Genomic DNA, 12,502 nt, shown 5'->3' with positions numbered 1-12,502 from the left:
TGGCCCTGGTGAGATTCGAACTCACGACCGCTTGCTTAAGAGGCAAATGCCCTACCACTGGGCTACAGAGGCCTTTGGTTTCATGAAGTCCTTGGTAAAAAGTTTATATGAGTGAGAGCCAACTGAACATCCTGTAAGCTGGGTTCGTTCTATGATGAACCCTGCAAAATGACTGCTCTCAGGAAGACAAAAACAAAAAAAGGCCGTGCATCGTATGCCTATGCACATTCATCTGATTCATTTTGAATAAATTAACTTTACAATTTCATACAAAATTGAAGTTGATAAAAGAGATATACTTGTACAAAATGTTGACATCCCATTGCATATGGTTAATGATCCCACTGAGCTAAAACTTGGAAAGCACCAAAGCTTTAATATGGCATCTGGACAAAATGGCTCTTCCCTCACCCACTAACACCTAGCTGCATCTTATGGTTTTGATCATGGTTTCATCTCATGCAATTCATGGTCAGATGTCGACGAAGAGCCCAACGTATGCGCTGTTGTTGAATTTAGGGGTTGGCTACCACTCAGACTTTGCGAATGTTGACGCAGGTCTCTCATGGCCTTAAACCTCAAATCTTCAGTATAGCTACTAGGTTCTGGAACTGTGTCAGGAATAGCCATTCGACCTTCAAGCATGTTCACAACTTCGGACATGGTCGGTCTATTTGTAGGGGATGCATTTGTGCACAAAAGGGCTATTTTAACCGTAGTTTCTGCTTCTTCTTGGTTGACTTCTGACTTCAGTGTCTCATCAACAAGCTTCATCAGATCTCCACTCTGTTGCAAATGGCATGCCTGCAATACAAATGTTTCCCCGTAAAATTTTCAGTTCAGGAGAAGTTTCTGCAATTAGTGCAGACTCTCATCACTTCAATTATTGGTCATTGCACACTGAGCAAATTGCAGCAAACAACAAAATTGAGTGATGAATTAAACACAAAAATTAGGAGTACCCAATCTAAGAGACAAACGCAATGGTTGCTTGGCATAAAATTATTGTTGTTCTTCCCACTAACAATTTCCAAAGACACAACTCCAAAACTGTAAACATCTGCTTTGTCAGTCAGGTAACCCCATAGTGCGTATTCTGGTGCCATGTACCCTCTGGACATCAAAACGATGAGCCACAAAGTTCAACAAAATGCGCCTTAAATGTAACTATGGCAACTACTGTAATAAAAAGTGGAAGCTTTTAGAATCATTAAGCAATGTGGTTACTTACATGGTTCCAGCAATCCGGGTGCTGATGTGACTTTTTTCCTCTTCATCAAGTCTAGCCAACCCAAAGTCTGAAATTTTGGGGGTTAAGTCCTTATCTAACAGCACATTAGTGGCTTTGATGTCTCTGTGAACAATCTTAAGTCTTGATTCTTCATGGAGAAAAGCTAGACCCTTGGCTATCCCAATACAGATCTTAAGCCTTGTAGGCCAATCCAGTTTAAGCTGATTATTTTCATCTACAAATCATTCCACAAGAAAGTCTCATAATTGTATCTCCATATTCTAATATTCACAAATTTGTTCAATAGTGCCTACTGCAGCAGACTCACCAAACAAAGCACGGGCAAGGCTATTATTTTCCATATACTCGTATACCAGCAATAGCTGGTCCCCTTCGACACAAAATCCATGCAGCTTGACAAGGTTTGGGTGTTGCAAGCAAGAAATCATGCCAATCTCATTCAAAAATTCACGATTCCCTTGCCTTGATTTAGAGGAGAGCTGTTTTACCGCTATCACAGTACCATCAGGTAACAGACCCTGCATCCTAACCTTTATTCAGAATCTCAGAATTGAATACTCTGAAAAGGATTGTGGAAATTGTTGGCTAAAATACCTTGTACACAGAACCAAAACCACCTTCTCCAATCTTGTTAGCATAATCAAAGTCATCAGTAGCAGCTCTAATTTGTTTCAATGAAAAGGTCCCTGTTGGCAAATCAGGTCCTTCAGTACCTGTCCAAAGAAGTTGAGTGCCGACCAGCAAAGGGATTGTCAATTTTTAACGTACTGCTGAAGGGTCACATATAGAAGTCAGCTTATTTAGGTTCTAGCAAGAAATGTTCCATGGATAAAGGAAAGAAAGGCTGCTAGCCTGTTGGAAGGTTATCCTTCAGGACCTTCACACAAAGGTCTTTACTTAAATTTTTCAAAAATGAGAATGCTACATTTATGAACCATCTAACCAAATAATAAGATCAATAATTAATAGTCATTAGAACTGTAGATAATCATCACCATTAAGCTGGACGTGCTAGTCACCAACAGTCATACTGTCATAGTATCATATAAACCAATGATTTGTTTACACATTACGTTTAATTAACACATGCATGCTGTTAACTTTGGCATCTGAAAGAAGAAACACTTCCCCAATTTCAGAATTCAACTAAACCTGGGACACGAAGTTAGGAAACTTATGTCCAACTTTTGTTTTCTATTTACGTGCAAAAAGAATATTCACCTTTAGTTTTGCCCCATTTTCCTGGTAAATAGCCTCTCCACCAAAGAATTCCCAGTACAATGAAAATAAGGCCTGATGCTCCTCCCACAACTCCAACAACAATATGAACAGTTCCCTTCTTTTGTCCAATTGAACAAAGTTTCAGATCTGCCAATCAAACAACGAACTATATTATCATGCAACAGAGATAAAGAGAGAAGATGGCATGGAGGAATTGGGGATAAAAACACTGACTGCCTCTGTGACTGGACTACTATTTGCTAGGCCACTGAGCTACAGGAACTATTACTATGTCTTTCAGCGGGTATATCTTCAAAATTTATTCATAAGTATCAAACTAGACAATATACCCTTTTAAATGTTTGAAGTAAAAGAAGAGGACAGGATGGGGATGTAAGCGTAGTCTTACAGCAATGGACCTCAATTGATAGTGCCTCCCAGAAGCTTCAGAGATATCTATACTTAATTACCTGTACTTGAGTATAAATGAAAGAAAATAGAAACTCACCAGAAGCTACAGAGATGGCTGATATGATGGTGCCATAAACTCCCCTATCAGGAATTCTTGTTGTTCCTTTGCCAGCAAAATAAAATCGGATCTCCAAGATATTATTGGTCACATTTACATCAGGTACTGATATTACTAAAGGCTTTAGGGCACCACCAATCTCATCTTCAATGTTGAAATCCTTCCTTACTAACTTTTCCTGTGATGACCTTGTCCATTTAGTCAGTATTTACAACATTATAAATGTCTATTAATGCATGTGATAACTGACCTGAACATAAATATCAAACATGCGCCTCCCCAGACTGTTATATGTTTTATCATTAGTGAATTGTATCTCTTCAAAGTGAAATTTTACCATGTACTTCCCATTTTGTAAACAATAATGGAAATACGTAAGAGAAAGTGGTGATCTGCGTGCTGTTGAGTACAGTGTAGAAATGTTTGATGAATGGAGTGCCATGGTATAACGAGTATTTTGGAAATCATTATCATCCATAAAGTCGCCAGTGCTACTAAATCCCCAGTAGCTTTGATCATTTAAAAAATATTTTGCTGCACCACCTTCAACTGCTACATCTCCTTCATATAAAGTGGATGTTTTGTTTTCCTTGATAATTGTGTCTTTTCCACCACTGTTAATATGTAAACAACTTGAATCTGCCATCAACAAAAAAAAAAAATTAATGACAAGAAAAAATAAAACATCTGAAGGTAAGCTCGGTGGTCCATGAAGAAATTACATATCAGGGTGTGAAACTTCAAATTGAACTCTACAGCAGTCAATATCAATATCAAACTTCAAAAGGACATCTACTCACAATGAGGACATTTGAAAGTCTTCCTGCAAGGAAGGTGTGCTCTATCACCAAGTAAAAAAATAAAGTAGTTTAGCACAAAATTGACAATGCATTCGAACAAAATCTTCATTGCAACTTCTTCCACATTGTTAATTTGGCTCCAAACAAAGAAAAGAACTAAAATAAATCAGAAAGCATCTTACATGCTATTCACCACCATTGAACTTCGATATAAGTTCAAAAAGAGGTTCCTAGAAAAAGAAAATAAATGAAAAATACTTCAGATCCAAAAGCATATGAAGCTAGAAGCATTGAAGATGATTACTAGAAGATTATCCTCACATGTTCTCTCGACAAGCAGGTTGGTCAGGGCGTTGTAAGGTAAAGTTATTGTATGACAAGTCACTGTGCACAAGCATTAGAGGAAAAAGTTAATGGTTTAGCCGAAAAAATTTTCCAAACCAAAGTTGAAAATGTAGCAATACTGAGGCAGCTTCATAAATCACAACTAAAATGTCTGTTTACAACTTCAGCCTTCCTACAGCATACATAATAATGAAAAGAAGAAAAAAATAAAACAGGGAGTTATAAGAAAAGAACAAGATGAAAAGGAAAGCTGGAGCAAAACTGTAAGTATCCTGTTCCAGTAGAAGGTCGGTGTTGTAACTCTTCATTACAACTGGCAGCTATCCACATGTCATTTGCCTCTCAAATGCTCACAAGGTAAGGAACAGATACGAGGGGCCCAAAAAGAGTGGTATTTTTTTTTCCAATTGCAAGTAAGCAGATTATTATGCGGTTAAACTATTTTAAAAAAGAGGAAAAATAACAAGTGATTCTTGAGCTGAAACACACACATTAACAGGACGCTTTGTTTCCCATTCTTATTAAATAACTCCGCGTTGTGCTAACCAAAAGAGATGAGCACATAAGAGATGGGAAAGCAAAAATTGTCGGCACATAGAACCAAATGCAAATTGCTGGTATCTGAAAAGATAAATCAAGAAAACAACATCCCAGATAGATACATACATACTACTTCCTTCCTTCAAGATTGAATCTGGCACATCTCCACTTAGCAAGTTGCCTGTTAAGAAGCTAATCAAACAATCCACTGATTAATATGCTAATCATGATAGGTCATAGAAAAAACTAGGAACCCAATATGAAATTTTAATAATGAGTTCACTGATATTTAGGAGAAGGTCCTATGCCAGGAAGCAAAAATAGTAATAAAATTTTGTGAACAATTTATGTGTGCTTAAAAGGATATGAGGATTGAGGATTATTTATACACATTAGTTTTGTACTTTAGGTTCAAATTTATGATCTTAAAATTTACTACACTTTGTGTAGAGATTCATGAAAATTTAAGCAAATGAAACTAAATTTAAGCCACATACACAAACCGCAGACGCTTTGCCATTATGGAATCTGGAATTCTCCCAACCAATTTGTTGAAGCTGACATCCCTATAACAAATACAAAGGAACAACATGAGTAGAAGTAGTTTTCTCGAACTCCTGCTCCCAAAAGCAACATTAATGCTGGAGATGAGCAAAGCAAGAAAAAAAAAGGAAGCATCGCTCTTGTTTTTTGTGCAAAATTACAAAAGCAAACCATTCACATTTTATAATATGGATGAAAACTAGATGATGAAAAAAAAAAGCAAGATGAAAAGTTAATACAAAACTAGGTTAATAAGAGTTCGAACACACTTGGATTTTAAGATTTTCAAGGAAACAATATGAAGTGATAATAAGTGAAAAGTACAAGTAGTCATTTGTGGATCAATTCTGATCCATTCATCGAAGTTCTTTCCATCATTCAGCAACTTCAACACAGTGGAAAAGCAATGACCTTACAGGCAAAGTTAAAATTATACCTCACACTATATGCAATTCGGATGTCAAAAACAACCTAATCCATGGATGGACAAAAGGTGGTTCTTAGGTCCAAGCATAATTCAGTTAATAATATTTTTTTGTCAAAGTTTCCAGAAGTCCATCAGAGAAATTCCAGCCCAAAGACTTTTGCTTAACATTGACATCAATGTTTCGCTAAGAAAGTGCATCTATAATCTGTCAGTAAACATCAACATCAGCATTAGAGATTCAGGTGTTTATTTGCAGAATGCCACTCTAGCTTAATGCTGGATTACTTTAATTGATGAGCATTGCTATTTTTCTAGGTAAAAATGGGTTTTATTCCTTTTCTTTCTAATGCGATGCCATGAACATCGCCGTAATATTTTATTAAATAATAAAATATTCATATAGAAAAAATTCATAATCATGTCAAGGCGGAAGCTGCAGGTTCAAGCCCCGTCAGTACCTGTTCTCAATCCATGACCAATATGAGCTTGAAGTTTCCTTCGTATCTCCCGGAATCATTTTTTATTAACATTCATATAAGTCTCATATGAAAGTGCATTTATAATATGTCTGTAAACATTAACATCAACATTTGAGATTCAGGCATTTATCTGCAGGAATACCACTCTAGCTTAATGATGGTTTAATTTAATTGATATGCTTTGCTATTTTTCTAGGCTAAAATTAGTTTTCTTCCTTTTTCTTTCTAATGCAATGCCATGAAGATCACCATATTCATTTTTACAACATTCATATAAGACTTATAGTCACCTTCCAGATCAAGTTGTCAATGTTTCTCAATGTTATTCAAGGGATTCAATTTTGCAGCTTTTTTTTTTGGCTTCTCTGAAGCAAACAATAAGAGTTTAGAGGGCACATATTCAATACATAAATAGCTAATAATAGAGACCAGGACAGTTACAACTGGTTTAGAAATTTATAAACCAAGCTTTACATGGTACTTACAACACCTCCAAACTCTTCATCCTCCAGATGTAGGCAGGAACCTCCCCAGAAATGTTACAGTTCCTCAAAATCCTAACATAAATAATTGAGTAACATTAAGTCACCATCATCAAACAAAAGAACTACAGTTCATAAACACAAATGTTCTAACATGATTAGTTTAGCATACAATCTTATTATGCCCGTCATGTTGCTTAGGTTAGGGAAACCCTGGCTTGGACCTCTTAAGTCACTAATTCTCCTGTATAACAATATCCCACCTTAAGCAGAAGATAATGAGATTGGTAAACAAGAAATAACTATATTGCATGGCTACTAGTTTGACAGGAGTAGATTTTATACTTACAACTCAACTAAATTATTCAAAAGGGAAATATTTGAAGGAATGGGGCCATCCAGTCCGCTTGCATGCATTTCTCTTCAATGATTCAAATTTAAATAAAAAAGTCCATTATAAAAAAGAGTATATAGCTAAAGAGTTGAAAGTACAGAAAGTAGGGATTTTACAATCTGGTGAGTCCTTTCCAGTTCTGCAGGAAGTTAGGAATGGTTCCATTGAAGTTGTTATCATTTATCCTCCTGCATTGTACAATGAAGATCTGTTGATTTGACATGACTAATAATCTAAATGTTTTATACCAAAGAAGAATATTATGAAGGCCTACAAATCTGTTAGATTAAAAAGCCCAGCAAAAGTCATTGGCAAGTTTCCAGTCAATTGATTGGAAGACAGCATCCTGAAAATACAAGATTACACCAAGAGACCATCAGAATACACAGTCCTTCATCCTTACAAAATGTTTTACAGCATCAAAGAACACCCAAAACAAAGATAAAAGAAAGGAAAATATTTTATCCATACAAAGTTTTCAAGTTCACTAAATTCCCAAGTTCAGAAGGGATAGCACCAGAAAATTGGTTTGCCTCAAGGCACCTGAAAGAAGACCAGAAAAGGAAAAGAAAATAAAAATACTAGAAGTTGTTGAGATTACTTAGTGAAAATAAAATTGTTATAATGCTCTTCAATAATTTCCTAAGGTTCGAGCAGGAACTAAGAAAGATCCTATAGTATATTTATACCTTTTTGGCTCATATTAGAAGCAATTTCAATTTATCACCACTATAACACCCAAAAGAAATCATAAATCAGTTGAAGTCTGGAACCTACAGATACGTGAGAGTGGTGACATTTCCCAATTCCTTTGGAATCTCTCCTGACAAGCGATTTACAAGAACAGAACTGCATGAAATATACACGTCATATAATGATTGAAGGAGCCAACAGTTTATTGAATAGGGTGGTAAGTGCTCACATTGAGGTCAACTGCAATGAAGCCCATTCACGTGGAATAGAACCATTAAGGTAGTTGTAAGCAAAATCACTACAGCAAAATGGTAAATTACTTAAAATGCAATTGCAGATTGTTTCCACATCAACAATAATAGAATTGCGTTGAACTAGTAATATCAAAGATGCCATTGGAACATTTCAAGAGGCTCTTACATTTCTTGGAGGTAGGGAAGCTTAACAAGTTGAGGAGGCAGAACCCCAGGAAGATTATAGCGCTTGAGCACTCTAAAATGCATAAAAGTTGAATCTTGGGGTTACAATATATACATATATATATATATATATATATATATAGAGAGAGAGAGAGAGAGAGATAATTGGCATGGATTCAGAATAAATTCAATCATAAAAAGATAGGGAATCATACATCTTTATGACGTGACAATCAGTATTGTTTTCATTATTGCATTTGCAAACTATGCTGTGCTCTGCATTCTTTGGTGGCGTTGGTGTTATTCCAACTACTACAACTTCGCAAGTATCAGCATTAAACTTCCAGTATGTTGAGCCCATTGTCCTTGCAATTTCCTCCAGAGCATTAACTAAACATCACCCACATGTAAATAAGCATCATAGGAGAGGTTAAACCATTTACGGAACACTAGAAATTAATTCAATTTGAGATTCTTTAATCATAAAATTCAACAACAGGAAGGAAAATATTATGTTCCAATTTCATCGCCTAGGACGGAGAAGCCATGAGAAGAAACAGGATTTCACTCACAGAACAGATGACGAGGAGATTGTTTCAAATCTTTAGCCCAAACAACTCCAAGTAATAGTGTCATTTCAAAAGCAACAGCTTTACCCAATAAAATTCCAAAGCAAGCAATACCCAAGCACCAATATTCTCTGATTTCCTTCATTTCACAAATTTTCTAAGTACCCCAACTGAAGCGCCATTAAATTTAAAAAGAAAGATGAAGAAAAAAAAAAACTCACTCTAAAATACAAGATTCAAATCAATCAAGTTGTCCCTTTCGTTAAGTCCCAGATAACACTAAACACAGGACCCAAGTTCCAATTCCTTCCCACTCATTTCTTAGCTAACAGCTAACCGAACTACAGAGAGAGAGAGAGAGAGAGAGAGAGAGAGAGAGAGAGGGATAGAGACATTGACACTTACCTTCTTCTTGGACCAGCTTTGCCCCAACAATTCTCAGCACCATGAAGCAACTGAGAGCAATAATCAAGAAAACAAATAGCTTCCTGACAAGCATGACCTTTAAGAACTGAACTAAAAAACCAGACTCAGCTCAAAAGGCAACCAATTTGGGCAGGAAAGTTTGCGAATCTTAAAGCAAAGTTCTGAAGATGCGGCACTAATGGCAGTAATGCGATTAAGCAAGCAGTTGAGTAATCGAAACAGTGAAAAAAAAAAAAAAAAAAGGATAACTTATTCCCCTTCCCGTCACGGATATAAATTATTTTCTCTCTCTTACAGTAAGTAATTAAAATATCAAATACAACTGTGTAAGGTCACTGTTCAAATCAATCTTACATGAACAATTTTATAAGATTATTTTATTAACATTCGCTGTCTGATCTCAATTTGGACTTTGTTTGTCGTTTTCATGGTATTTATTACACAAAAGGAAAAATAATGTCTTGTTTCGAATGCTTACGATTTTCCCTTTTTTAAGGTTCTGGTAATGAAGAAGAGCCGACTTGCAAATTTGCTCTAGCTGCGCTCTGCGACGCACTTCCAGTATTGTAAAGAAAGCTCAGTTATTTATCAGATCGTTCAGAAAGATTTGAATTTTCTAAGATATTTTTATTTTCAAGTTTTTTTTAATTATTTAAATTTTTTATTAAATATGTTTATTTTCAATTTTTATAATAGATAGTTAAAAAGTGGAAAATCAAATTTAAGTCATTTAAATAAATAACATATGATGGAACAGTGAATTAAATAAGATCCATTATCTTCAAAATATTAATAATATAAATTTTGGCATATTTTATTTTAAAAAATAAATAATAATTATGAAAATAATTACAAAATTGACTTCTCGGACAGGTTGGTTCTTGGAATTTTCCATTCACAAGTGGAAGAAAGAAATGCAATTTGGTCTCTCTCATCCGCATGCTACATTATAAATTATATACCTCTCATTTGGCAACAATTCATTTTCTAAAAAAAAAATTATTTTTTTCTTAAATTATATAAAATTTCAATTTTTTTAAATTAAAAATATTAAATTTTTTCTCTAAATAAAAAATTATTAAAAATAATTTAAATTAAAATTTTGTAAAATTATTAATTTTAAATAGAATGATAATAATTTTTCACTGGCTGCTTGGCGATAAGAAATGTCTAAAACTTCAATTAATATTTTCAACAAATAAACAAATCCATGATAATGCTTTCGTGGAATTGCAGCCTTGCCTAACTCTCAACAAGCAAGCAAAAAGTGAAAAAGATTCAAATCACGAAGTCAAGTTTTGTAATAGTGGAAATTAAGCTAATGAGTTCGCTATACTCAAATTCAACACTTTACGCCAATAGAGATGGCAATTTTTTATATTAAATTTAAATTTTAATAATATTATTGTTATTTTTTATCCAGTGCACGTTTTACATTCACAAAAAACTTAATTTTCAGATCATGGCTGCCTATTTTAATAATACATTTTCCAAGAATTGAACTTGAATTTTTTATTACAACGAATATAGAACATTAAAAGAGACAACTTTCGGTACAAATTTTATCTCCGTTATAAAAGCAATCCGTTGCTTATATGATTTAAAATTTAGGGAGATTTACTATTTAGTTATTTGTATATTGTTATATTAATAAATTAGTTTTTATATTTTTAAAATTTTATTAAAATATTTTTATTTTTTCAGGAAAATTTTTAAAATTTAATTTTATTATCAAATAAAACCTCTTATTTAGTTTCTCGATATTATTATTATTAACAAGTCAATTTCTATATTTTTAAAAATTTATTAAAATATTTTTGTCTTTTTTAAGATTTATTAAAATATTTTTATTTTTTCTCAGATTTATTAAAATATTCTTATCATTTTTTCTCATCAATTAAATAGTTTCTCCTCTTCTTTTTTTTTTAAAAAAAATGATGATAAATGAAGGAAATAGAAAAAAAAGAAGAAAAAACAAAAGAAGAAGAGAAAAAAGAAGGAGAAGATGATGATTGTAATACTCGGCTAGACTCCGGTATCGGAATTCCTACTGTCCGGTGGAATCTCGGATGTCGGAGACCTCTAGAAGGGTAAAACCATGTTTTCATGAGATGTTTTAATGTTTTTGATGATTTTGAATGAAAAGGAAATGAGTTTTTGAATAAAAACAACCTTGGAGGAAAACTCAGGTTCGGCCGCCGAACCTCAAGTTCGGCCGCCGAACATGCATGCGTTGCGGGTGCGCTTTAGGCCCCCGAAAGCATAAGTGAGAGAAGTCCAGGTTCGGCCACCGAACATGGCATGCATGCGGAGGCACATTCGGCCCCCGAACGTGGCCTGGCCAGCCACTATAAAAGGGTCCCTTAGCCGAAAACGGGCGAGGTTTTCCCCATTTTCGGCCAAGGTGAGCTCTCCGCCGCCCCTCACCGATCTTTGATGCTTTTCCTCTAGATCCTTCAAGTTTTTCACTTGTTTTAACTTTGTTTTGAAGATTTGAGCTTTTGAGCAAAGTTTTGGAGCTTTGAGGTTCAAGAACTCAAATCTCTCCCAACCCCAAGTTTGGTCGCCTCTACTCTCGATCTTCAAGAGGTAAGAGTCGATCTCTAGCTTATAGTATGTTTTAAGCAAGTTTTATGAAGTTCGTGGGGGGTAGAACGCATGTTTAGGTTTTAGTTATGTTTATGGGTATAAATGTATGTTCATGAACAATGTGGCTTGCAATGCTTGTGTTTATGTGTTGTAGTTGGGGTTTAAGTTAGTTTGAGACCCCTAGGAGCTTGTGTGCATGTTTTGGTTGAGCTAAATGTATGATGGTATGAGTTTGAGGCTTTTGTGCATGTTTGAACCAAGTTTCTGCCCTTTGGGAGAAACCAGGTTCGGCAGCCGAAGGGACTTTCGGCCGCCGAACCCTCTTGTGGAGGCAGCCTTCGGCTGCCGAAGCTTGCACCGAAAGGAGACTTTCGTCTCTGTCTGGGAGTTTCGGCCGCCGAAAGTGCCGCCGAACATGCATGAGTTTCGCCTCTGTCTGGGAGTTTCGGCCGCCGAAGGTGCCGCCGAACCTGCCTGACTTTCGGCGGCCGAACCTGCCGCCGAAAGTGCCCTGTCCAGCCTTCTTTTGCATGGATGTTTTGAGATATTTTAGGGGGTTTTGGGGGGATGTTTTTAGAGTTATGTTATAGTATGTTGGTCCCTCATTTGAGTCCACCTGTGTAGGTTTGGACCCGAGGAACCGAGGACCCCAGCAGTGAGTTCAGCTGCTTCTATGTCTGTCAGAGCTAGCCAGAGGTGAGTGGAATGACTCTTATGCTTTTAAATCAATAAATCAGTTTTGAGCATGTTCATGCATCACGGATGCCATGTGATATTCTAGGATGCTTGCATTA

At 35.5% G+C, this 12,502-nt stretch overlaps 1 protein-coding gene and 1 non-coding gene across 4 annotated transcripts; both read right to left on the bottom strand.

Annotated features, from left to right (window-relative positions):
* TRNAK-CUU lies at window positions 1-73 on the bottom strand. Its single transcript has one exon. It is a non-coding gene; the product is annotated as a tRNA-Lys (tRNA).
* Window positions 74-213: 140 nt separating this feature from the next.
* On the bottom strand, window positions 214-9,358 carry LOC110605181 (probable LRR receptor-like serine/threonine-protein kinase RFK1). 3 transcript variants are annotated; one of them, XM_021743548.2, is made up of 24 exons: window positions 9,099-9,358; window positions 8,340-8,514; window positions 8,126-8,197; window positions 7,935-8,003; window positions 7,790-7,861; window positions 7,484-7,555; window positions 7,287-7,358; window positions 7,129-7,200; window positions 6,968-7,039; window positions 6,791-6,862; window positions 6,622-6,693; window positions 5,185-5,253; window positions 4,814-4,879; window positions 4,124-4,186; window positions 3,985-4,032; window positions 3,803-3,843; window positions 3,253-3,641; window positions 2,982-3,180; window positions 2,474-2,620; window positions 1,847-1,965; window positions 1,560-1,770; window positions 1,232-1,466; window positions 963-1,113; window positions 214-804 (listed from the first exon to the last, which is right to left on the bottom strand). In XM_021743548.2, the coding sequence occupies exons 1-24, from the start codon at window positions 9,190-9,192 to the stop codon at window positions 445-447; spliced, it is 3,012 nt and encodes a 1,003-aa protein (XP_021599240.1). In that variant the 5' UTR covers window positions 9,193-9,358; the 3' UTR covers window positions 214-444. The 3 variants fall into 3 exon arrangements, with proteins under 3 accessions (XP_021599240.1, XP_021599239.1, XP_021599242.1); XM_021743547.2 differs by lacking the exon at window positions 9,099-9,358 and adding an exon at window positions 8,697-9,005; XM_021743550.2 differs by lacking the exons at window positions 963-1,113; window positions 9,099-9,358 and adding an exon at window positions 8,697-9,019 and having other exon boundaries at window positions 323-804.
* Between the last annotated feature and the right edge of the window lie 3,144 nt (window positions 9,359-12,502).

The sequence above is a fragment of the Manihot esculenta genome, chromosome 17, assembly GCF_001659605.2.
Source record: "Manihot esculenta cultivar AM560-2 chromosome 17, M.esculenta_v8, whole genome shotgun sequence".
Taxonomy (NCBI): Eukaryota; Viridiplantae; Streptophyta; class Magnoliopsida; order Malpighiales; family Euphorbiaceae; genus Manihot; species Manihot esculenta.
Note: the sequence above shows the minus strand (reverse complement) of the source record. Positions and strands in the feature narration are given on the sequence as shown.

Excerpts from the sequence above, each read along its gene's own strand:
- LOC110605181 (XM_021743547.2), bottom strand. The coding sequence starts at position 8,838 with ATGAAGGAAATCAGAGAATATTGGTGCTTGGGTATTGCTTGCTTTGGA. Across the intron at positions 6,863-6,967 it reads TTGAATAATTTAGTTGAGTT|GAGAATTAGTGACTTAAGAG; the intron begins GTAAGTATAAAA and ends ATTGTTATACAG. Across the intron at positions 5,254-6,621 it reads ATGAAGAGTTTGGAGGTGTT|GGATGTCAGCTTCAACAAAT; the intron begins GTAAGTACCATG and ends TATTTGTTATAG.